This window comes from Populus alba, chromosome 19 (genome assembly GCF_005239225.2).
Source record: "Populus alba chromosome 19, ASM523922v2, whole genome shotgun sequence".
NCBI classification, from domain to species: domain Eukaryota; kingdom Viridiplantae; phylum Streptophyta; class Magnoliopsida; order Malpighiales; family Salicaceae; genus Populus; species Populus alba.
Genome location: NC_133302.1, coordinates 17,282,884 through 17,309,234, shown reverse-complemented (window position 1 = coordinate 17,309,234; position 26,351 = coordinate 17,282,884). Strand labels below are relative to the sequence as shown.

Sequence of the window (26,351 nt, the reverse complement as noted above, 5' to 3'; positions counted from 1 at the left end):
ATAGAGAAGGAGGAATTATTCCGTCTTTAGCAACTCTCAACCTCACTCTATTTCTGTCTTTTCAGTGCTGCAATGGCAGCTACTGCTGGCTGCCCTTGGTAGCCCACTCTCTCCTATATTTCTCACATGTTTGGCTATACTATCTCTCTCTCAACTCTCTCATTTTGCTCTTTAACATATGCCTCTATTTATAAGCATCCATGACAGCTTCTCTTGCTCTTTTGTCAACAATGGAGGCTGCTAACTCCAGCTTTTCTTCAACAATGATGGCTGCCAACCATTGACATTTGGGATGGATGCACATGGTTGGTGGAGCTCCAGCTACAGCTGCTGCATTTGTCAATGGACGGTGCCGTCCATTAATGGTTGCTGCACATTAATGGCACAAACCCAGCAATCACCCCCTTTGCCATTCATGTGGGGCAACTGTCCGCTTGCTTTTTCAACACATGCTTGCATCTTGCAGCTCTTCCAAGCTTACCATTCTGAGAGCGTCTATGACCAAGTTTACAGGTACTCGCCAAACCTTTCAATCACTAGAGTCACCAAAGCACACCCTTGCTTACACCAAAGGATCACTTCAACTAGATGGTTTGTCACATCTCATCTGAAGAGTGGTCATGCTTATCTCTGGGACACAACATTCCCCTTCGAGCGTATCATCCATACTCGGTCCGGAATGATTTTTCAAGCCTCACACCAAGGCTTACAACACCCCCTTAAACAGATATTTCCAAGTGCGACAATCATTATCTGAGTATTTTAATGTGATCACAAGCTCACCACTCTTCTAAGAGTCTACTCATCCAGGAGTTGTGTCTGCCCTCTGTTCCTCCTTAAGAACCACGCCTTACTTCTCCATGAGTCTCTCACTCTTAGTCTCAAGAGTCCGGGTAGCTATCCACCTTTAACCATGGGGACATCCCATTAAAGTATTACAATGCCAGTACCGAGCTCACCACCTTGACAAGAGTAAACTTGTTCCAGGAACCTGCGCATGTCCTCTGCTTCTTCATAACAGTCGCGTCTTAATGCTCCACAAGTCACCCATTTATTGTCTAAGGCAAATGTCTTCTAGCTCATTGATCTTTAGCATGGGGGCAATATCCATGAAAGTCAATCCTGCATTTGTCTTCATACTCATTATAACCACTTCATTTGGCTATACACTTGTCCACTTATATCTAGCCATCACATCGGCTCCCGAGGTGTCTTTGCTAGTTGTCATGGGGCAGTCTTGATCTTGGGCTCATATCATGGCCCTCACACCTTTTGTCTGAGGTGTCTCCATCTGCCGTCATGAGACTGTCTGATCATGAACTCATATCATGGTCCTCACACCTTCTATCTGAGGTGTCTCTGCCTGTCGTCATGAGACGGTCTGAACATGGACTCATATCATGGTCCTCACAACTTCTGTCTGAGGTGTCTTCACCTGTCATCATGAGACGGTCTTGAACATGGACTCATATCATGGTCCTCACACCTTCTATTTGAGGTGTCTTCGCTTGTTGTCATGAGACGGTCTTGAACATGGACTCATATCATGGTCCTCACACCTTCTGTCTGAGGTGTCTCTGCCTGTCATCATGAGACGGTCTGAACATGGACTCATATCATGGTCCTCACACCTTTTATCTGAGGTGTCTCTGCCTGTTGTCATGAGACGGTCACATCCTCCTTCATCGGGGATGTCTCTAGTGGCTCCAAGATTCTCTACCACCATGTGGACTTGGGAGAGATCACTGCCACTGACTACATAGAAAGAGAAAAGTTGTGGTATACTCCTCGCAATCCTCTACCTCGATTTCTATGTTTGGAGCTTATATGCCTTTCTACTTGACAGCTCCACCCACACCAACTCTCTTTGGTGTCTTCGCCTTTCATCATAGGCGGTCGCCTTTTATCACAGGCATTTGCACCCCCTCAATTAGGTGTCTCTACAACAACTCATCTTTCCATCCTTGCATGCATTGGAAAGGTCCTCGCTTGTTGCCTTTATTAAGAGCACAAGAGACTTCCTGTTGTACAACTTTTTTACACAGTCTTTGCTCTAAGCTTCATCTGAGAACTCTTCTTCTCCTTGCACCTATTGTCTCATTACAGTACCTCGTTGGATCCTACGGGTACTCCTGCACAATCTCCGTGTGCTCTCGTGCAATTTTGATTCTCCAGATTTCTCTCTATTCTTTACTTTTATGTTTGACAACAGCTCATCCTGTCACAACATTTATCCAAGTCAAAATAGGGTGGCAATCTTTATCCCCTTGATGTATTTCTCTTCTATTATCAGGGTCTTCATTAATCCTTCCCTCGAGAAATTACAGTCACCGAATCTAACTTCTTTGGACAAATCACCACTCCATCAGATCCTTGATCATATGAAACCCAATTATTCCTTTATGTCGTCATCTTGCTAGTCTTCAACAATTTCATTACAAATTGTTACATATATAAAAATAGTACTGTGTGAATGATCCTTCAACTAAGCAAGTTCCCAGGAAAGATTTGGAGGGGTCACACTACTCCCGCTTAAAATCCAATCTCCTAGACAGAACTTCTTAGAACATATTTATCCATCGTACTGCCTTTTTGTATATACAACCATTTGCTAGCTTTGTTGCGGCTTTCCTTTACAAGTGATCTGGGGTATCCTGGTTTTATACCTAATTTCTCAACATTTGGTGAGACTACCAATGCTTAGATTCGTCAAGATTGGTCTTCGTCAAGTTTCACTCTCCACATCAAATCGTCCACATAATTGGGCGCCTAGAGTGTCCCAATTTTTCCTTCATTCAAGGCATTAAATTTCCCCACTTAACAGTTCAGCACATGTAATTAGGCAAACATGTGCACCTTCTTCTTCTTCATCATCTCCATCGACCACCATGATGACCTTCAGATGCCTCCTGATCGGGCAATCTCCCTTTAATAATTCACCATCGCCATTTTAGGTCTCAATCTCAACGATCGGACCATACCATTGCATCCGGAATGATCAAATTAGCTAGAAACAAGTCTGAAATCATCCAAATTGCATTTCAAACGGCCAATATTTGATCAAAACAATTCTGGCCTGATCAACGGCTCAGATTCAATCTCAAATCCGGTTGCACATAGGATCAGCTACACTTGATCCTGTCCCTCGACTCGGCTCCAATTTGGCTCGACTTAACTCGGCTTGGCTCGGCTCATTGCTGATGATGTGGAAAGTGGGTCCCACTATGCTGACGTGTTCGTTGACTAGTCAATGGCCTGCTAACTTGTATGCTAACATCATCCTTGCATCATGCTGACGTCATCCTTTGCATGCTATTGTTCATGATCATGTCACATTTACGTCCTGCTGACGTCATCATTATCCGGGCCAGTCACATGGGTCAGGTCAACTGGTATTCGGGTCGGGTCAACCCATCCAGGTGAAGAAGACGGGTGGCACGCATGGGGCACGTCTGCGCGCATGGGCAGACTCCTTGCTGGAGTATGACGGCGCGTGCGGCCATGTACGACATCCAATTTTGACTTCGTTTTCACCAGTGGCTTCGTCTCTTCCTCCTCTACACAGTGGTATGGCCAAAACACCATTTTGACAACTTTTATTTTTGAGCAAAAATCAAACACCACTTTAAACCATCAACTCTGATACCAATTGTAGGAAAATTCCGACTGGTGATGTACTGATATTTGCTCGTAGGAGACTATGCACACTGACACAATATTTAATGTGGTTCGGCAAACCGCCTACATCCACGGGAAAAGCCATTTGATTATATAGGGAGAGAACAAGATTTACAACAATAGAGAAGGAGGAATTATTCTGTCTTTAGCAACTCTCAACCTCACTCTATTTCTCTCTTTTCAGTGCTGCAATGGCAGCTACTGCTGGCTGCCCTTGGTAGCCCACTCTCTCCTATATTTCTTACATGTTTGGCTATACTATCTCTCTCTCAACTCTCTCATTTTGCTCTTTAACATATGCCTCTATTTATAAGCATCCATGGCAGCTTCTCTTGCTCTTTTGTCAACAATGGAGGCTGCCAACTGTTGCTACCCAATTTTTGACCCATGTTTTTGATATATTTTCAAAAAATCCAAAAATAGAGAAAAACAAAGAAAATCCAAAAATATATGTTTTTTAATATATTTTCGTCATTTTAGCATTTTCAACGTCGTCTAAAAAAAGAATTTAAATTTTTAAGGGTCTTTCGAACGCGTTCGACTTTTCACGCGTCATTTCCATTGATTTTCCGCATTTGAGTCGACGTTGATATTGCTCGTTTTCAGAAAATACAAAAAAATAAGAAAAATCAAAATTTACAAAAAAAAAGAAGAAAAGAAGTTGAGGGACCAAGTTGAAAAAAACTAGCAACATTTTGCCTATAAATACTGGTTTCCTCAACACATTCAAAGGGGGGTTCATTTTTGCAAGGGGGTTAATTTTGGAAACATCAAAAAAATACAAAAAACCTAAACCTAATCTATTTTTTGAAGAGCAGCCGCCCCCCCCCCCCTCTGGTTTTAATTTTTCCCAGCCGCCGGAGCCAATTGATTTTCTCCCCCGGCCACCTCACTCTCTCATCTCTCAACAGATCCAGCTCCCCTCCATTCGGCAACACACAACAGCCATTTATTTTTATTTTTTTTCTTCTTCTCATTTTTTTTCCGCCGCTCCTTCATCTCCCTTCAGCCGGTCAAGTCTCACTCTCCATTTCCCTCACCGGAATCACCAGCAGCCTCCAGGTCGAGCGTTCCCTCCCTTTGCCAGAAACCCACGGCCTCCGTTCGGTCTCTAGCAGCGGCGGTTAGAGAAATCAACCACAGACCAGCGGCCACAGCCCCCCTCGTCTCCACCCAGTGCTTTCTCCTTCATCGACCGCCATCAGCAACACCACAGATCTTCCCATCTTCTCCCCCCCCGCAGCAGCTCCAGCCTCCAGCCCTCCGCCGTCCGAAGATCCAGCAACCAGCAAAGGAACGAAAACAGAGGCGAGATCGATCGGAAGAAGGAAAAGAACCGATCTGCTTCTGCAGATCAAAGAGAAGCAGATCTGTAACGGAAAGAAAAAAAATAAAAACCGATTGCTGTTTTGTGAGTTTTTTTTTGGTTGTTGTTGCAGGTGGCGGTGATCTTCACCGCCGGCGTAGAAATGAAGGAGGAAGAGGGAAGTTGCCGATCCTGCCATCCACATGCCTGATCTGTCATCGGCGGCGCGTGTAAAGCCCAGCTTCAGATTCGGCAGATTTGAAGAAAAAGAGGAGAAGCTGATCCGAAACAGTGATGAGAAAATAACTAAAATCAACTGGCTTTTTGTGCTTTGATTTTTTCTTTGCAGGTCTCCGGGGAGGAATCCACTCCATGCACCTCTGTTTTGCCCAGTTTCCGAGACGGCGCGTGAACCCACGCGCCGCCAGCGGCGGCGGTGCAGGAAGCCCACGCGCCGCCACTGTTCAGATGGCACCAAGGCTGTGCAGCACCGTTCCCGATGGTTTCCTTTTTCCTTTTTGTAATTTCTAGATGCTGTGTGCATTTAGATATTATTGTATTTGATTTGTTTTGAATTTTTGTTATTTGTTTTATTGTATAAATGTGATGTAAAAAAGAAAAGAAAAGGAGAAAGTGATAATAAAAACAAAAAAAAAAAGAAATGTTTGTGTGTGCTTGTATGTTTGTTTTATTTATTTATTTATGTTATTGAATTAAAAATCAAAAAAAGACAAAAAGAATTATTTGTTAATTTAAATATGGTTAAATATCTCAAGGACAAATAAAATCAAGTTGTATTTTCCATGAAAATATGAGGACAAGTTTCTACATATATTCGGGGATTTAATAACTGATTTATTCAAGCCTAAGAATTTAATTAATATTTTAAATTTTCAAATCACATCAGAACACGAAGCAGCTTACCTCAGGTAGGGTGTGTTAGGGGTGCTAATACCTTCCCTAACCACAACCAGTCCCTTACCCATGATCTCTGACAAGACCAGTACATCAGGTTTCCTAGTAGCCCTCAATAAATTACTAGGTGGCGACTCCCACGAACGAATTCAAAGCAAACACAACAAACGATGAAAAATCGCCAGCCGATGTCACGCGCCTGATTTTTTTTTTGGGGTGCGACAGAATGGCGACTCCACTGGGGAAGGTGTATTTGATGTGTTTAAGTTTTTGTATTTTTATCTTTTTTGTCAATATTTATTTATTTCCATGCATTGTATATAATTCTCTCATGCATCACAAGTTTTAATTTTTGAAAGCACACACAAGCTTTAGGTTAGGTGGGGGACTAGCAGCTTACCTTATGACTTGAGTCAAGGTTGAAGTTTGTGTAAACCCCAACTCTTCGTTGAGTGCTTAGACTGGTAATAGTTGGACACGTGCCAACCCATTACCTATTGGGCCCCTATATTGCCTTTACGAGGGCAATCACTGGGACAACAAGAGACCCTTTTTAGAGACCAAATAGTAAACCTACCTTTTGTCTCACTTAAAAAGATTAGAACCTGCCTGTAGGATGTATGCTCCGTAAATATTTGTTTTGCATCCGAGCAAACCCTTCTTGAAGCATTGGCCGTCACTCCGAAAATTTTCATTGGAGAGTTTGGGCAAAAATCATGATTCTTGTTCCATCATACAAGAGTTACGATCATATTGTCACCCCTCGAAGGGCAAGTTCATCATATAGATTACATATTCATACATTTATCATGCATGTACCGGGTTGAAAGTTAGGTTCCCCGCACAAGCTGTGCTGCACGTGATTAAAGAAAGATGATGGGAGCAAAGAAAGATGTCAGATAGAGGCTCATTACCAGATTGAGGTTGGGATCATCAAAGATGAAGTAGCTAGACTCAGATTTGCTTGAACAAGTGTTGAGTATTTAAATGGCAAGAGAATGTATGCACAGTCTTCTGTGGGAACACTGCTTGTCCACGTTCAATTGAAGCTGCCTCTCCTTTTCAGTCATGAACAACAGCAACAATGCCTTCAGTCATCAACTAATGACAACTCTGGTTCTTGCTTTGTTGCACTCTTAAGTGTTCATTGCCTCCACATCATCTAATGGAACCAAATGACTACTAGCCTCTTGTACATGGTGCATTAGTCTTCTTTGAAGCTACCCCAATTATGAGCTCAATTCCATTTCAGCAGCACAAGATGTTGGTCTGAAAAACCATGATTAGACACTGAACTTCTACGTGGCAGAGCTCTCTCTACAAAAATCCATTTATGGCTCTGCAAATTGGGAATGCAAGAGGGGATTTATAAGTTGCATATGCTAAAAATATTTCTCTCATCAGTTTCAGCACGAAAAAACTGTAGCAGGTTGAAGAGCAAGACCTGGTCCGAAAAATATGAGCAGACATCAAACTTCAACGTAGCAGAGCTCTCTTGGCAGGAATCTGTTTGTGGATCCGCAAGTGGGAAATCCAAGAAAGAACACAATAGTTTCAGATCATCTATGATTTTCCTCCAAATAGTATCAGTACTAAAACACAAAAGTAGAGAGAAGAGACATGCCTATACTGACAAACATGGAGAATACTGAAACTTCAAACAGAGCAGGACTTCCTCTATAGGTGTTTGTTTGCCGCACTGTCAGTGAGAAATCGAAGAGGCGACAAAGGAGTTGTAGATTCATCAGGTGCTCTTCCAATAAAGGCAATGTGTGATTCCACACGTCGGTAGTAGCGATACTACAAGTTTCTATGCACTGCCAAGATTACCAAGCTGTTGGAAAGTTTTCTAACAATCCGCAGCCAACCACAACAACATCGGAAGATTGAAATGATGTTGTGAGGATTTGCCGAAGAATTGAACAAGCTATGAAAAGAGGAAAGATTGAAGGATCTGCCATGGATTCCAGAACAATGATGAGAGGTGAATCAAGAGATGACTTCGACGGTGTGAACAATTATGGGGTATAGCCAGGTCTTACGGTAGCATCAATTGCTCAAATGTCTTTGCCAAGATGGGACATTCCTCTGCCGTTTAAGTTTGTCGACCAGCATCTGCCAGATTCCAGAATTTTGCTTGACTCCGACAAATCCCATGCAACCACCAATTTCTAGTTGGTATAATCCAGATAAGAGATGTGATGTCATGGTGGGGTCCTCAACCATTTCAAGTGAACAGTTTCAAGAATTGCAAGAATTGAGTCTGAAAGTTGGGGAGCAAGAGACAAGTGGAGTCGGTGAAGAAGGGTGTCATTGGCTATATTGTCCCCCGAACATTTTCAGAATGACATGTTGATCGAAAGTGCTTGGCAAAACGCAAATATTGCCAGAAAAGCTGATTCAAGAAAGGTGATGAATAATCAATCATATTGTTTTGGAATTATGCATTTTGTTTTGGGATCACATCTCATCCTTCAACGAAACATGCCTTGCTTTTGTCTTTTTATTGTTTTGAAATCAACAGATGTTTAACATTTTATTCTGACAAAATATTTTGATCAAACTCCAACATGCGATAAAGGTTAATCAATCCGGAAGATTAAAAGTGTTTTGATTACAGAAATGACTCGATGCTTGAGAACAACATGAGGTGACTAAACAATTTTCAACTCATACCTCCTGAAACTGAACCACACATCATACAGCTAAGTTTTAGCAGTATGCATAATGACATGTAGTGGATTTGATAGTTATGGACTCATTAATCATTGACTCTTATAAGTCCAAATCATTACACTGGATGAGGTCAAAATTTATCGGTTCTAACCGACCTTGCTTGAAATGAGAAAAGGCCATCTTTGATATCCCTTCACTTTCTAAAAATTATATCCTTTGCAGTCCCATTTTGAGCCTGGTGAAATATTTTTCTTTCAAAAAAACCCTGACTAGGATCACACCCCACACTGGGGGCAAATGAGAGATATTTTGAAGACATTGATGTAATTAATGGATAAAGGGGAAGGCTTAGAACAAAAGTCTAATGATTGAGAGAGAGCTAGAAGAAGACACATAGACTGGGAGCATATAAGAAAGTTTTGAGGAAGGTTATAAAAAAAAAAAAAAAGAGAATAAAAAAGAGGGAAGTTGAAATTGCCTTCACTTAAAGACAAGTTAAAGATAAAGGGAGGAGAATGCCTATCAAGTCTAGGAAGAGCGAAAGAAATTTCAATCAAGGAAAGACACAACAAAAGTCAATACCAAAAAGAAAAAGACTAAGCTATAAACATGACTTTTGATATCCATTATAAAGCTATCAGATGATTAAGGTTGGTTATTCATCAATGAAAGGTGGATTTGCATTATGACTTATGTTAATAGAAGTCTGATCTTTGAGTTTAACAAGGTTCTATGTCATTCCCTCTACAAAGATAACAATAGAAAATGAGTTGATGAATAATTGATGTTGATCCTAGGTTTTTGAAGCCCTCAAACACCTTTTGAGCCTTTGAAATTCCTTTCTTTTATAGCCATGAATCATAGCCTACATTACGTGCTTTTAAAAGCCCTTGTTGATCAAGTAAGCAATCTGAACCGATAAATGACGATCTCAAAACTTGAAGAGTTTTTCCATAAGAGTCGTGGCTTCATGAATTAAACTACTGGTTATTATGCATGTTGATAAAATAAATGCTAAGAAAAGAAACAACCTTTCTTGATAAAGCCTGAGTTTTGACTTGAGCATTTTTGTTTTTTTGAAATTCATGCAAAGGTCACCTCATCATAGACTATCAAATGATATACCCAATATCAAGGATTCAAATTGATACAAAGAACCATGGAAAAAGCCATTTTTAATCCTATATTGGGTCAATTCCTGTTTTCAAAACACAAGACAATCAAAGGACTGTGTATTTCGAATAACATGTGTTGGGTCTTTGATCAAAAAGCTTGATTTTCAAAAGATTTTCAAAAAGACATCTCTGATTTCATTTGAACAAACTAGACTTTGAATAGACATGATCTTTGAAGTATGAGAGTTGATTCCAGAACAAGGAAGATTATCAAACACAGAAGAACATTGATTGAGTATGCAAAATCGTTAATAGAAATGACATTGAAATCCTCGACACTACTTGAAAAGTTGAGCAGCTGGGGGGCAATACAGTAGACCTTGAAAAGGAAAAACAAGCAGTGCTCAGATCAGCTATGAGGCAATGAAAGATGATTAAATGATGAATCAGTGAACTGAAGACAATGATGTTCAAAGACAGATAATCAATGAACGAGCACATTCAGATGATACTGGGGGCAATGTCGTTCCAAAATAGCCCATGCTCTAGGGAACCCTGTCAGCAATGGAGAAACAAGGATGTACTTGAAGGACACTTTCATATCATCATCTTTTGAAGCATGGCTAGCAATCGTTGAGGATACATGAATGAATGCAATTGAATGGTGAAAAGATGCACATCACCAAGACTAACTGTGAAACAATGCTGCACTTAAAGGACAATCTCATATTGTCATCCTTTGAAACATGGTTATAGACAGATGTTATCACACAACTGCACTGAATGAATGTCGGAAAGGCACCCATCTCGAAGACTGATTGTGGGACAATTTGTTTTAAAGCCAGATGAGCACTTCACCGCATGAGTATGAGTGATAAAAGCAGCATCATTGATGAGGCTGAGACATTTCTTTTCACAATCTGATTAGAAGAGTTAAAAAAAATCTATTGAGGAGAACACTGAGCATACAACCATGAGCCTTTGTACTGCAAGCTATGAGAGGCATGTCTGGACGACTGGATGATTTCCAAGAAGGCTGATGATAACATGTACTTGAAGAGTACTGTTTCAACTGGAGGCAAGATCATGACTGATTAACAATCTTGATGGGTATTGGCATGATGCACACAATCAATCAGAGGATAATTCTCAGAAGAAGCCAGGAGAGAAAATCCTTCATGATGAATCAAGCAGTACCACACTTGGGGGACAGGGTCAAGCTTGATGAACGATGCAAGTAGTAATTGTCGAAGACAGCCCAGGATGGGCACTGCGTTTACAGCTGAGTGGATGGCTAGCACATGAATGAGCCAATGCGTCGGAAGAACAAAGAAAGCTTTGGAATGCAAACAAAGGCACCCTATGAAGATGGAGCATCAAAGAGGGGGGGACCTATACTTCAAATCAGGTAAGGATGCATGCATGTCATCTAACCTTAAAAAAAAAAAAAATACAACATTTGCACATATTTTTGAATTGTTACAGGAAAATCCTTAATGAGGTCCAGCAAGATGGTGGAAAAAGAAAGAAGCATTGTGGTGATGATAATAAAGAATCGGTTTTGATCGTGGAATAAAAGGGAAGATGGGATGAGCCTTACCATTAGGAAAATCCCAAAGAAATGAAAAGATCAACCTTGCAATTGGGAAGCCTCGAGTTTTCAACCCTTGCAGTCAGGAAACACCGAGTTTTCAAATCCTACGATCGGGACTTATCAGGAAGCACCAAGTTTTCCAGCCCTTCTTCTGTCATCCCCTCAGGACTTCGCCAGGTAAGTCCTATTTTTCACACTTGTCATATCATATTTTTTCCATCTGGGTAGGTCGCCCATCATAATAAGACCGTTCTTCATATTTTTTCCATCCGGGTAGGTCACCCATGACAATGAGACCGCAGTTTTCCACATTTTTTCCATCTGGGTAGGTCACCCATTACAATGAGACCGCATTTCACATTCTTTCTATTTGGGTAGGTCGCCCATCATAACGAGACCACTTCATCATATTTTTTCCATCGGGGTAGGTCACCCATTACAATGAGACCACATTTCATATTTTTTTCCATTTTTTTGGGTAGGTCGCCCATTACCATGAGACCGCACTTCACATTTTTTCCATTTGGGTTCGTCACCCATACAATGAGACCATCATTTTTCTTGGGTTCGTCACCCATACAATGAGACCATCATTTTTCTAGGGTTCGTCACCCATACAATGAGACCATCATTTTTTCTTGGGTTCACCACCCATAATTTTTTTCTTGGGTTCGTCACCCATACAATGAGACCATCATTTTTCTGGGGTCGGTCACCCATACAATGAGACCAGCATTTGTCTTGGGTCGGTCACCCGTACAATGAGACCAGCATTTGTCTTGGGTCGGTCACCCGTACAATGAGACCAGCATTTTTCTTGGGTCGGTCACCCGTACAATGAGACCAACATTTTTCTAGGGTTCGTCACCCGTACAATGAGACCAGCATTTTTCTAGGGTTCGTCACCCGTACAATGAGACCAGCACCAGGGTTCGTCACCCATACAATGAGACCAGCTTTTTTCTAGGGTTAGTCACCCGTACAATGAGACCATTTTTTTACACATTCTTTTGTTTTGGTTAAATGAGGTTGCCAGATGGGATCTCATGTAGCTTTGGTTAAAGGGAATCGCCAGATGGGATTTCAGGTTAACCGAGTTACACAGTTTAGTTCCAGTTGAATGAGGTCGCCAGATGGGATCTCATGTAGCTTTGGTCAAAGGGAATCGCCAGATGGGATTTCAGGTTAACCGAGTTACACAATATTTTCGTTCCAGTTGAATGAGGTCGCCAGATGGGATCTCAGGTAAACCCAATGTGTGGGCAGGTCGCCCGTGAAAATAGACCAGAGTGAGTATGTGTGGGCAGGTCGCCCGTGAAAACAGATCAGTGTGAGTGTGTGGGCAGGTCGCCCAAGATAATGAAATCATTTTCCTTTTGTTTTCTTTACAAAGCTTACTATGCAAAATTTTAAGGAGTTTTGCTTCGTAAGCATTGTAAAGAGGGGGCATCTGTTGCTACCCAATTTTTGACCCATGTTTTTGATATATTTTCAAAAAATCCAAAAATAGAGAAAAACAAAGAAAATCCAAAAAAATATGTTTTTTAATATATTTTCGTCATTTTAGCATTTTCAACGTCGTCTAAAAAAAGAATTTAAATTTTTAAGGGTCTTTCGAACACGTTCGACTTTTCACGCGTCATTTCCATTGATTTTCCGCATTTGAGTCGACGTTGATATTGCTCGTTTTCAGAAAATACAAAAAAATAAGAAAAATCAAAATTTACAAAAAAAAAGAAGAAAAGAAGTTGAGGGACCAAGTTGAAAAAAACTAGCAACATTTTGCCTATAAATACTGGTTTCCTCAACACATTCAAAGGGGGGTTCATTTTTGCAAGGGGTTAATTTTGGAAACATCAAAAAAATACAAAAAACCTAAACCTAATCTATTTTTTGAAGAGCAGCCGCCCCCCCCCCTCTGGTTTTAATTTTTCCCAGCCGTCGGAGCCAATTGATTTTCTCCCCGGCCACCTCACTCTCTCATCTCTCAACAGATCCAGCTCCCCTCCATTCGGCAACACACAACAGCCATTTATTTTTATTTTTTTTCTTCTTCTCATTTTTTTTCCGCCGCTCCTTCATCTCCCTTCAGCCGGTCAAGTCTCACTCTCCATTTCCCTCACCGGAATCACCAGCAGCCTCCAGGTCGAGCGTTCCCTCCCTTTGCCAGAAACCCACGGCCTCTGTTCGGTCTCTAGCAGCGGCGGTTAAAGAAATCAACCACAGACCAGCGGCCACAGCCCCCCTCGTCTCCACCCAGTGCTTTCTCGTTCATCGACCGCCATCAGCAACACCACAGATCTTCCCATCTTCTCCCCCCCCGCAGCAGCTCCAGCCTCCAGCCCTCCGCCGTCCGAAGATCCAGCAACCAGCAGAGGAACGAAAACAGAGGCGAGATCGATCGGAAGAAGGAAAAGAACCGATCTGCTTCTGCAGATCAAAGAGAAGCAGATCTGTAACGGAAAGAAAAAAATAAAAACCGATTGCTGTTTGTGAGTTTTTTTTTGTTGTTGTTGCAGGTGGCGGTGATCTTCACCGCCGGCGTAGAAATGAAGGAGGAAGAGGGAAGTTGCCGATCCTGCCATCCACATGCCTGATCTGTCATCGGCGGCGCGTGTAAAGCCCAGCTTCAGATTCGGCAGATTTGAAGAAAAAGAGGAGAAGCTGATCCGAAACAGTGATGAGAAAATAACTAAAATCAACTGGCTTTTTGTGCTTTGATTTTTTCTTTGCAGGTCACCGGGGAGGAATCCACTCCATGCACCTCTGTTTTGCCCAGTTTCCGAGACGGCGCGTGAACCCACGCGCCGCCAGCGGCGGCGATGCAGGAAGCCCACGCGCTGCCACTATTCAGATGGCACCAAGGCTGTGCAGCACCGTTCCCGATGGTTTCCTTTTTCCTTTTTGTAATTTCTAGATGCTGTGTGCATTTAGATATTATTGTATTTGATTTGTTTTGAATTTTTGTTATTTGTTTTATTGTATAAATGTGATGTAAAAAAGAAAAGAAAAAGAGAAAGTGATAATAAAAAAAAAAAAAAAAAAAAAATGTTTGTGTGTGCTTGTATGTTTGTTTTATTTATTTATTTATGTTATTGAATTAAAAATCAAAAAAAGACAAAAAGAATTATTTGTTAATTTAAATATGGTTAAATATCTCAAGGACAAATAAAATCAAGTTGTATTTTCCATGAAAATATGAGGACAAGTTTCTACATATATTCGGGGATTTAATAACTGATTTATTCAAGCCTAAGAATTTAATTAATATTTTAAATTTTCAAATCACATCAGAACACGAAGCAGCTTACCTCAGGTAGGGTGTGTTAGGGGTGCTAAAACCTTCCCTAACCACAACCAGTCCCTTACCCATGATCTCTGACAAGACCAGTACATCAGGTTTCCTAGTAGCCCTCAATAAATTACTAGGTGGCAACTCCCACGAACGAATTCAAAGCAAACACAACAAACGATGAAAAATCGCCAGCCGATGTCACGCGCCTGATTTTTTTTTTTGGGGTGCGACAGCAACTCCAGCTTTTCTTTAACAATGATGACTGCCAACCATTGACATTTGGGATGGATGCACATGGTTGGTGGAGCTCTAGCTACAGCTGCTGCATTTGTCAATGGACGGTGCCGTCCATTAATGGTTGCTGCATATTAATGGCAACAAACCCAATAGGTAAGCAATCTTCTGGCTATGTCATCACTTCCACAGGCAGCTGTTGTTTCATCTCCAAAGGGGAGAGCGTCTCCCCAGTCCGTCATAGATTGTCTAACATGGTCGTCTATGATTTTTATTTTTTTAATTGGTGTATAAATGAAGAATGCCATTTTTTAGCCCTCTGTCAGTTATAGAGAGTAATTTAACGAGTAATTTGTTGTAAACTAGTTCATTTAGCCATTATGTATACTCGCTATGTAGGTTAAACAAAAATAACAGGACAAAGCTAAGAAAAGCTAGGTCCTCTTCTTCTTCATTTACCCATTCAATCTTTGCACCATCTTTCTTTGTCTACTTTTGGTCAAAGAACTGGATCGTCAATATTTCTTCTTTTTCCGTTTTGTATAGAAACACATCGCAATAATCTTCATTACAACTAGCTCTGTTTTGCATTCTCCCATTCCAATGTCTGTGCTGTCAAGAAATAAATTTATTAGAACTAAAAAAAAAAAAACTGACCTAAAGATCTACTATCACTCTATATTACTACATCATTTTTTTTTAAGATACTTGAAGGGTATGATAGAATAGTTTAAATGTTTTTTTATAAAAATAAAAATTATAATTTGTACCCGTAGATTGATAGGAACTTCATTTTTCTGTTCCAGTACTGATCTATATAGTCTTCTCAATTTCTTCTTTGAAGTTTGGCCCTACATCAAGATCTACTATCCCTCTATATATACATGTCATAGTCCACTTGAAAGAGTGTTGGGTATATCAGCTTAGATTGCAGACAAAAACCAATAACACATAAATATTGAAATGATAAAATGATTTGTTTTTCACAATGATGTAACCATATTATTCGATAGTTTCACCCACATTTAACTAGTGTTTTGCCTATGTTATTTATATAAAATGCCTTGATATTCTTTGTTTTATGTTTTGTAGGCACTTTTGAATGAAAGATACAAAAAGGAGTAAATGGGAGGTAATTGGCAGATTTGACGTTCAGTCGATGTTTTGTGCAGAGCGTGAGTTCTAGAGGTCAAAATGAAGTGATTCCAATGGAATTAAAAAGCTAACATCCATACCTTTCTGAAAATGTAATGCAAGAAAAATAAAAAGAGAAAGATCATGGAAATCACATCCTTCAAAGTCAAATCTCGTAGTCTGCCAATGTTGACCTTTGCTCATTCAAAATTCAATATCTGGAGCTTTAGAAGCCCAATTCATGCAAACTCAACTTTTTTGGATTCCTTACTCAAATATCTATAAACGCTCCAAATGTCAACCAAAAACGATGTCATATAAGGGAGATATGAGTTTTCAAAGATGACAGCTCAATTCTGCCAACAAGCAGGTTGCGTGAAGAAACGAATCCAAATTTCATCTAGAAGCATCCAAACCGACCAGCAATTTAGCTCATCTAGTAAATATTCTAGAAGGTCAAGGAAGGCAGCCACCAACCTCAAGGCAGCAGCTGCCAGCTGCCAGCCGCCAGCCGCCAACCGCCTTCACACTACCACAATCTATTGATGTTCACGCTTGAACTTTGATTTTCTTACTTACAATTTGTGTATAAATAGAGGGAGAGGAGAAGGAGGTGGCAGCAAGAAGTGAGGAAACACAAACTCTCCTCTCTACAAATCAGAAATTATGTATTCTTTCATCTTTAGAAGTAGTTGTTCAATAGATATGCAAGGCTAAGCTCGTTTTCTTGGTTGCAAGGACACAACAAACCTTCGGATTTCAAGAACCGTGGGATTTATTCTTCCTTTTATTTTCAGTTTATGTTATGAATGAGTATGATTGTTTTCCTATGCATATTTCCTATGATTGTTGTTGATGATTGCTAGAGCGGACTCTAAGTTATTATTGTGAACAATCTATTGCTAAGTTTGATATCAAAACCGGAGTTGTGGTATATAAACTTGTGAAGCAACTAAGCTTGATAATTGTAGCGGAACTATGTTATTAAACTTAGGGAGAGCATTCAATCATAGCAACACAAATTGACAACTTGGTTGTTAAGATTAATGAATTTATCTGGATCTTAAGGCTGCCATTGGATTAAATCATTAGTGCGGACACTGTGATTGTTTGTTGGTTAGGGCTAGTTATACGGCGGATCCGTTAATTAACCAATATTAAGAAAAGATAAAATTCGTAATATAAACTGGAGTTTCGTTTCAAGGATCGGTTCTAATTTCCGTTGGTGGATGTGTGCTTGCAACCAAGGTTTGTTTTCTTGATATATTTCAATTTCAATTGATTTTTTTTGCTAGTTTAATTTGTTCTATATTTTAGATAATCACAAACCAAATCCCCCCAATTACATAACATACAACATAAAAATCTGAACTAAATCTTCCTCGTGGGATCAACCCCTTGCTTGCTTTATACTATCTTATGTGTTTTAAGCTAGGGTAATTAATTTGTGCGACCACGACATCGCAACACACAACTCAATGAATAAAAAAACAAACATACAGCAAGAGACTAAGTTACAATGTGATTAATTTATTGGGTCCATACATGATAATAATATAACTAAGCAAACCAATAACACATAAATATAGTTCAAGTTATGTCATTCTTTTAGAGTGCTATAAATTAGAAAATCAGATATAAAAATGAAAAAGGGAAGAAAATATGTATGATAACAAATTAATTATTTTAGAATACTTTAAGAATAATTTAATTTTATCATTGCAGCAGACAATCCCGATATTCGTATCAACTCCAGCTTTCCCTCGTCAAATTACTCTTAACAACAATCTAAGTCTGTACAAGATCCGACCGAGCTTCAGAAAAATGGATTGAAAAGGACTTGACCAGGCTTGGCTCATTGAAGGACCCCTTAGAATTATTGACCATACTTTTTTTTTTTTTAGATTAACGTGGGTGTCCGGGCTAGATTACGCGCACCTCGACTAATCCCACGGGCCCTGAAGTTAATGACCATGTAAGCCTTCAGTGGCCATCATATGAGCAATCTAGGGTTCGAACCTGAGACCATAGAGGGAGCAAACCTCTTGGTCCCAAGCTTTTACCACTAGACCACCACTTAGATGGTTAATTATTGACCATACTTTGTTTCACTTGTTCCGTGGTTTGTACGGGTACCGATCCATAGTCTTCTCAGGCCCTCCATTACGGAAATTTGGCGAGTCTCTCACTCTCACATACAGTACTTTTCCGTTGTCTTTTCAGTGGAAAATATGGGAAGGGAGAAGAAATTATTGATGAACTGGAAATAACAAAGCGATACACCCACAAGTGTGTCTCACGCTCAATTACAATATCTTCCATTAAATTGCTAGAAAAAGCGTTCGAGATTAAAGTTTCTTTCATGGAATTCTTTGCTTTTTGTCACCCTTTATTCACTTTTCTGCCTGACCATCTAAAGCTTTCACAAGTGTGAAAGCAAACTCAACGAAGACCAGAGATGCGTATACGCTTGCTGCTGCTCGTGTTTCATGATAAAAATTAAACCTCGAGGAAGTGCAGTAGGAACTTCGTGGATTCTTACTCGTAATTTCAGTGTGGCAGCTGCTTTCTTTCTAACTTTTGAAGAAATATTGGATGGATATTATTCACGAGACCATCCTTGACCTAACAACCATCTAGCTGTGAGGTGACTCTTAACTGAATTAATTAAGTTTGTTGCTATCAAATTTTTTAATCCATATTTTGATAAATTTTTAAAAATTAAAAATTAAAAGTTTACATGTGGTGATAATCTGAACATCAAGTGTAATTTAAATATAGAAAACATTTATAGAAAATTAAATAAAAACTTACAATGTTTGACCCATGTTTTGATAAAAAACTAAATAAAAAATGCAATTTAAAATAAAACATTTGACCCATATTTTGATAAATTTTCAAATTTCTTTTTATAAAAAATAGAAAACATTTATAAAAAAAAATTATTTAGGATACTTCAAGTGTAATTTAAATATTTTTTATAAGAAATAAAAAAAAATATAAAAAAATTAATTAGCGTTTCTATTTAAGATACTTGAAGGGTAGTTTAATTTTATTTTTTTATTTTTTATTTTATATAAAAAAATAGAAAAACTTTATAAAAATAAAATTATTTTGGTTAGGATTAGTTTAAATGTTTTTTTTATAAAAATAAAATTATAAAAAAATTAATTAGACATGGCCACCAAACCCAATGCTTTTGGGTTATGCTTGGCCGCCTGACCCAAGTGTCTTGGGTCTGCCTTGTCTGCCAAACCTAATAGCTTATAAAAAATAAAAATAAATTAAAAAAAAAAAAACTGTTATTGGAGAGAATCTTTGTTAACAAAATGTTGTTATTTTTAGTTTGTTTGATTTTGTGGTCAAAACTATGTTTAGGTATGTTTTAAAAATATATTTAATATAAAAAATAATTAAATTAATATTTTTTTAGTTTTATTAAAAATAAACAATATTCAAAAAAATATTTATTTTTATATTTAAAAAAAAAACAAGAACTTAAAGTAAGAAGTAGCTAGGTAAAATTTCTCCCTTGTTAAGGGAAGGTCCTATTGGAGTCATAGCCCTCATACCAATGGCTTGGAGACTAGCCATTGTTGAAGTCATAGGATATTTGCATCAACTCCAGCTTTCCCTCATCAAATTACTCTAAACAACATTAATATAAGTCTGTACAAGATCCGACAGAACTTCAGAAAAATAGATTAATAGGAACTTAACTAGGCTCATTGAAGGATCATATTTTTTTTATTATCAGGATAGTTTAAGGATAGTTTTAAATTTTTTTTATAAAAAATAAAAAAATATATAAAAAAAATATTTAGGATACTTTAAGTGTAATTTAAATATTTTTTATAATAAATAAAAAAATTATAAAAAAAATTAATTAGCATTTCTGTTTTAGATATTTGAAGGGTAGTTTAAATATATTTTTTATATAAAAAATAGAAAAACTTTATAAAAAGAAATTATTTAGGATGTGATTGTTTTTTATATAAAAAAATTAATTAGGTATGGTCGTCAAACCCAATGCTCTTAGGTTTTGCTAGGCCGCTAGACCCAAATATCTTTGGTCTGGCTTAGCTACCAAACCTAAAAGCCTATAAAAATAAAAATAAATTAAAAACACAAACCGCTTTCTCCCCCGCCTATTACTTTTTCTTTATTGGAAAGAATCTTTGTTAATAAAGGGTTGTCATTTTTAGTTTGTTTGTTTTTTTGATCAAAATTGTGTTTAAATATGTTTTAAAATATATTTAATATAAAAAATATTAAATTAATATTGTTTTAGTATGGTTAATAATAAAAAATATTAAAAAAAACATTTATTTTAATATATTTTTAAATAAAAAATACTTTTTTAAAAAAAAACATGCACTTCAAGCAATAACTAGCAACGTAAAATGTCTCCCTTGTTAAGGGAAGGTCCTATTGGAGTCGTTGTTGAAGTATGGTTAGTAGTAGATATTCGCATCAACTCCAGCTTTCCCTCGTCCAATTACTCTTAACAACAATCTAAGTCTGTACAAGATCCGACAGAACTACTGAAAAATGGATTGATAAGAACTAGACCAGCCTCATTGAAGGACCATATATATATTTTTTATTATTGTTAATGTAAGTGTTCATACTAGATTGTGTATATCTCAACAAATTTTACGGGTCTTGAAATTAACGACCATGTAAGTATTCAGTAATCCTAAGATTTGTAAGACTTAAAATAATAATTTCTAAAAAACAAATCTAGAATTAATTTAGCTATACCCCTAAAATTATTGGCAATACTTTGTTTGACTTGTTCCGTGGTTGTTAGGGGTACTGATCCATAGTCTTCTCAGTCTCCTCGTTGAAGCTGGCCCTCCATTATGGAAATTTGGTGAGTCTCTCACTCTCACATACACTAGATGTTGTAATGATGCATCTTCTACACAAAGGGTTTGTGGAGGATTACGAATGTTGGTATGCACATGGAGAGGTATTTGTTAGTAATAGAAGAATGGGAGAAACGGTGGTTGGGTCAACTTCTAGTGCTAGCAACGTGCATGAAGCGGCAAATGACAACACTAATCCTTACAGAAACATGGTTATGGATGCAATGAGAATGAATCAAGATAATGTCAATCAATGTCCAATCATAGAAGAAGAACCTAATGCAGAGGCAGCTAGGTTTTTTGATTTGTTGAAAGATTCTGACGAACCATTATGGGATGGCTGCACAAACCACAGTAAATTATCGGCCGTGGCACAGGTGTTCACCATCAAGTCAGATCACGGGTTGAGTGAGGCCGGGTATGACAAAATTATTGATTGGGCAAGAAGCATTTTACCTGAAGGGAACAGGCTCAAAGAGAACTTCTATGTTGCGAAGTCCATGATGAAACCCCTCGGTTTAGGATACCAGAAAATTGACATGTGCCCTAACTTTTGCATGTTATACTACCTTGAAAATGTTGAGATGACCGAGTGCATGACATGCGGGCATTCCCGTTACAAACCCAGAACTGGAAGGGGGAAGACTCTAGGGGAAATTACAAAGCAATACACCCACGAGTGTGTCTCGCGTCAATAACAATATCTTCCATTGAATACATTGAAGTGATCAAATTGCTAGAAAAAAACTTTCGAGATTAAAGTTTCTTTCATAGAATTCTTTGCTTTTTATCACCCTTTATTCACTTTTCTGCCTGCTTGTCAAAAGTGAGAAGACTTGACATTGTAGAGACCTTTATCCATTCATAGTATACACATTAGAGGCAGTGTGCATGTGAACGTAGGACTTTCCAGTTAATGTCGCAAACTATGATATGGAAAGGGGAAAGAAAGTTGAGATAATTCTTGACCCTGACCATCTAAAGCTTTCACAAGTGTGAAAGCAAACTCAACGAAGACCAGAGATGCGTATATGCTTGCTGCTGCTCGTGTTTCATGATACAAATTCGTAGTATACACGAGGCAGTGTGCATGTGAACGTAGGACTTTCCAGAGGGATTGAAAATAATAATAAATTTATTTATTTAAATTTTATGTACTATCACTAGCCTAGTTAATTTCAACTTAATTAGAGAAGAGATGTAATAATCAATGATTTTTTAAATAAAAACAATTCCAATCATAATTTATTATTTATTTTATTTGAGATAATTTATGAAATTATATATTTTTTTAATTTCATTATCATTCAATTTTTTAATTTGTAAAATTTGTTTTTTATTATTTTAATAAACTTAAAAAAAAAAACATTAATAAGTTATTTTCTAGCTCATTTTCCATGACATAATCAGATACTGAAAAGTGTTTTCCAACTTATTTTCCATTACACTATCAAATATCAAAAAATAATTCATTTTTTTTAAATTTACTTTTCCAGAATTTATTTTTTTTAAAAAAAACTATTTTACTGCAAACAATCAGAATATTAGAGAAAAAACAAAAGTGAGAAGACTTGACATTGTAGAGACCTTTATCCATTCATAGTATACACATTAGAGGCAGTGTGCATGTGAACGTAGGACTTTCCAGTTAATGTCGCAAACTATGATATGGAAAGGGGAAAGAAAGTTGAGATGGAATTTTATCAGAAATTAGTAAGCCGTGTCAAGCACGAGAGCAATCATAGTTTTATTGAACAATTCAATTCACTTATTCAGTAGCTTTATTACTTAGTCCTTACGAGCGATATGTTCTAAATTTTTAAATTAGAATATTCTTTTGAATCGTTATATATATTTATTTAAGACTAAAATTCTCTAATGTGTCTCTACAATGAGAAAGGGAAAATTTGATCCTTTTCTCCATTTCATGGTCTTTTTCAATTTATTTAATTTCTTTATATGAAATAGTAAAAGGGAAAATTTAATGAGAAAACAGAGGATATCTTCTTAAGGCCAGGGTGAGTATTTAATTCATTTTACAGAGGGATTGAAAATAATAATAAATTTATTTATTTATATTTATGCACTATCACTAGCCTAGTTAATTTCAACTTAATTAGAGAAAGAGATGTAATAATCAATTATTTTTTAAACAAAAACAATTCCAATCATGTTTTCCTACCTATAAATAATACCTCTCCATGGAAGAGCCGAATCTATCATAGCAAACCATATCCTATGTCTCTTGAAAAACACACCATGACGGCGTCCTTACTAAACAAACCATTCTTCTCCTTCTTTCTCCACATCCTGTTTTTGCTCCTTCACATCTTCAACTCTTCTTCCTTCTTTGCTTTAGCTGAACACACTTCCTCCCCAACTTCACCATTTGGTAATAATAATACAGAAGCTGAAGCTCTTCTCCAATGGAAAGCCAGTCTTGACAACCAAAGCCAATCTCTCCTTTCTTCTTGGGTCGGCATTAGCCCTTGCATTAACTGGGTTGGAATCAACTGTGACAATTCTGGAAGCGTCACCAATTTGACACTTGAAAGTTTTGGTTTGAGAGGTACGCTTTATGATTTGAACTTATCTTTTTTGTCTTGACCTTGCTGATAATTCTCTTTCTGGAACCATTCCACATGAAATTGGAAAATTAAGAAACTTATCTTTTCTATCTCTTTCTACCAACCGACTCTCTGGTCCCATCCCTTTTTCTATTGGAAACTTGACAAGCCTATCCAAACTCTATCTTTGGAGTAACAAACTCTCTGGTTCCATCCCTTTTTCTATTGGAAACATGACCATGCTCACTGTTTTAGCACTATATCAAAATAATCTCACTGGTTCCATCCCTTCTTTTATTGGAAACTTAAAAAGCCTATCCGAACTCTATCTTTGGAGTAATAAACTCTCTGGTTCCATTCCTCAAGAAATTGGGTTGCTAGAGTCTCTCAATGAACTTGACTTGTCAAATAATACTTTAACCAGTAGAATCCCTTATTCCATTGGAAAATTAAGAAATTTATCTTCCCTTTACCTTGTGAAAAACCAACTCTCTGGTTCCATCCCTTTTTCTATTAGAAACATGACCATGCTTATTGTTTTAGACCTATCTGAAAATAATCTCACTGGGATCATCCCTTCTTTTATTGGAAACTTGACAATGCTCACTGCACTTAATCTATATCATAATAATTTAACTGGATGTGTTCCTTCAGAAATAGGACAGCTTAAATCACTTGAGATCTTGCAATTACTTGACAACAAATTTCACGGCCCTTTGCCCTCAGAGATGAACAATCTCACCCATTTGAATTTTTTGACTTTGGGTATCAACGAATTCACGGGTCATTTGCCACTAGATTTATGCCATGGAGGAGTATTGGAACACTTTATCGCTGCCTACAACTACTTCTCAGGTTCAATCTCGAAAAGCTTGAAAAACTGTACTCGTTTATACCGAGTAAGACTTGATTGGAATCAATTAACAGGAAATATTTCTGAGGTTTTCGGTGTCTATCCACATCTGGATTATATTGATTTGAGTTACAATAATTTTTATGGTGAGCTTTCTTCAAAATGGGGAGATTGTTGTAACATGACAAGCCTAAAAATCTCAAACAATAATGTTTCTGGTGAGATACCACCAGAGCTTGGGAAGGCTACTCAATTGCACTTGATAGATCTGTCATCAAATCACTTAAAAGGAGCCATCCCAAAAGATTTAGGGGGTTTGAAGTTGTTGTACGAGCTTCTCCTTAACAACAACCATCTTTCAGGTGTCATTCCCTTAGATATTAAGATGCTTTCCAATCTTCAAATCCTTAATATTTTGGATGTTCGTCCTTTTAAGGATTTCTTCATCCAAACATTAGCGGTGAACAATAACCACAACTTCTCCTCCCAAAATAAGATTTTTATAGTTTTTGGAATATTGGCCAATACCCTTTGGAGTTTTACAAACAGGTTGTAAAATCCACAAATGCAAGAAAATGATTTGTGTTTAAGAAATCCATGCGAAAACACATTTTCAAAACTTCCAATAATTTTTTTTTTTATATATAAAAAGAACATTCAAAACATGTTAGTGTATTGGCCGTATGCATGAAAACAAAACATTTTTTTTTTAGTAAACATTTTTTTTTGACGAAAACCGGGTATTTTAAATGCTAGATTTCTATTTTTACAAATAAAAATACACATGCCTTACTCGGTTACTGTTCAAGTGAATTAAATTTCACTTGAACAGTAACAAAATGCAAAAATGCATGCAAAAGCTGGGAATAAAAGGCTTACCTGCTAGACAACGGCTGGAGGCGAAATGGAGGGAGACGACTGGTTACTGCTCGCGAAAGACATCCCTGCTCTCTGTTCCCGGTGGAGCCAGGTTTGCTGCAGTGCTGGACGTGTTGTAGACACGGTGCTGAGGAGGATAGACTTCTGGTTTCTTGCTCTCTTTTTTTGTTTTCTTGTGAGCTGCCGCTGTCTCTACTGAGCAGAGATGGTTACTGCTGCTATGGCTGGCAGGCTCACGGTAAGAAAAGGGGAGTGAGGGCTGGTGCTTACGGGGGATATGGTGGTCATGGTTTGGGGAAGATGGTGTGGGTGTACATGGGCTGCTGGTTTGAGTACAAACAGGGGCTGCTGAGGGAGAAGGGAAGCTTGTGTGCAGAGGGAAAGTCTTGGCTGAGAAAGGGGGAGGAGCGGTGACGGCTGTTGTGGAGAGGGAGAGTTGCGCCGGCTGCCTCTTGGTTGGGAGAGAAAACCGTGAGTTTGTGTTCAGCAAAAAAGGGAAGGTCTTCTGTGTGGGAGCTGAGGGAGGAGAAGAAAAAATCTGCAGAAATTGGGCGAAAATGCTGGTTTTTGGCTGACTTTGGACCCGAATTTTTCTCCCCTCAGATCATCAAATTCGACTCTATTTATAGGCTGTCGAAGAGGGAAATCTTGTCTATGTTATGGAAAAAGTGCAACCCTTGATTCAGTTGGGAAGCATCTCAACCGTTCGCTCAAAGTGTGCACCTCGAGCTGCCAAATTTGGCAGCTCAAGGCTGCGAACTGCCCGAGGTGGCCACTTTGAGCCACTCAACGGAGCCGTTTCTAACTTTTTCGACCCGACCGGACCATTCTCCGGGATAAAGGGGTTGCATGTGAACATGTTGGTGTAAGGTTTGTCGGATTTGGAGGCCACACGAGCCAGAAAACTCGCCTGGAAAGCAGCCACTCAGGCAGCGTTTTGAGGAAGAAAGTGAACAGTAAATTAAGGCACATTTTCCAAATTGGTCCCTGGTTTCGGATTTTCTCAATTAAATCCCTAATTGGCCCTTAAACTTCAATATTTATGCAATTAAGCCCCTGATTTGACTTAATAAATTCCTAAAAATCATAATTTGGCCCCAGAACTTTAATTTCTTCTAATTAAAGCCCAAATTGACTTAAAAATCAATTTTTTCTTGCAATCAAATCCTTTATAAATTCAAATAAAATCCAATTAAGTCCATAAACATCCAAATTTGGGCTTCTCCTCAAAATT

The 26,351-nt window shown here is 38.2% G+C and overlaps 1 protein-coding gene across 1 annotated transcript; it reads left to right on the top strand.

Moving 5' to 3' along the window:
* Positions 1-302: 302 nt before the first annotated feature.
* On the top strand, positions 303-25,531 carry LOC118027986 (uncharacterized). The gene is made up of 9 exons (XM_035031498.2): positions 303-349; positions 467-513; positions 5,118-5,198; positions 5,334-5,486; positions 13,804-13,884; positions 14,020-14,172; positions 23,416-24,659; positions 25,099-25,208; positions 25,321-25,531. Exons 1-9 carry the CDS (start codon positions 303-305, stop codon positions 25,529-25,531), a joined length of 2,127 nt encoding a protein of 708 aa, XP_034887389.2.
* The last annotated feature ends 820 nt before the right edge of the window (positions 25,532-26,351 follow it).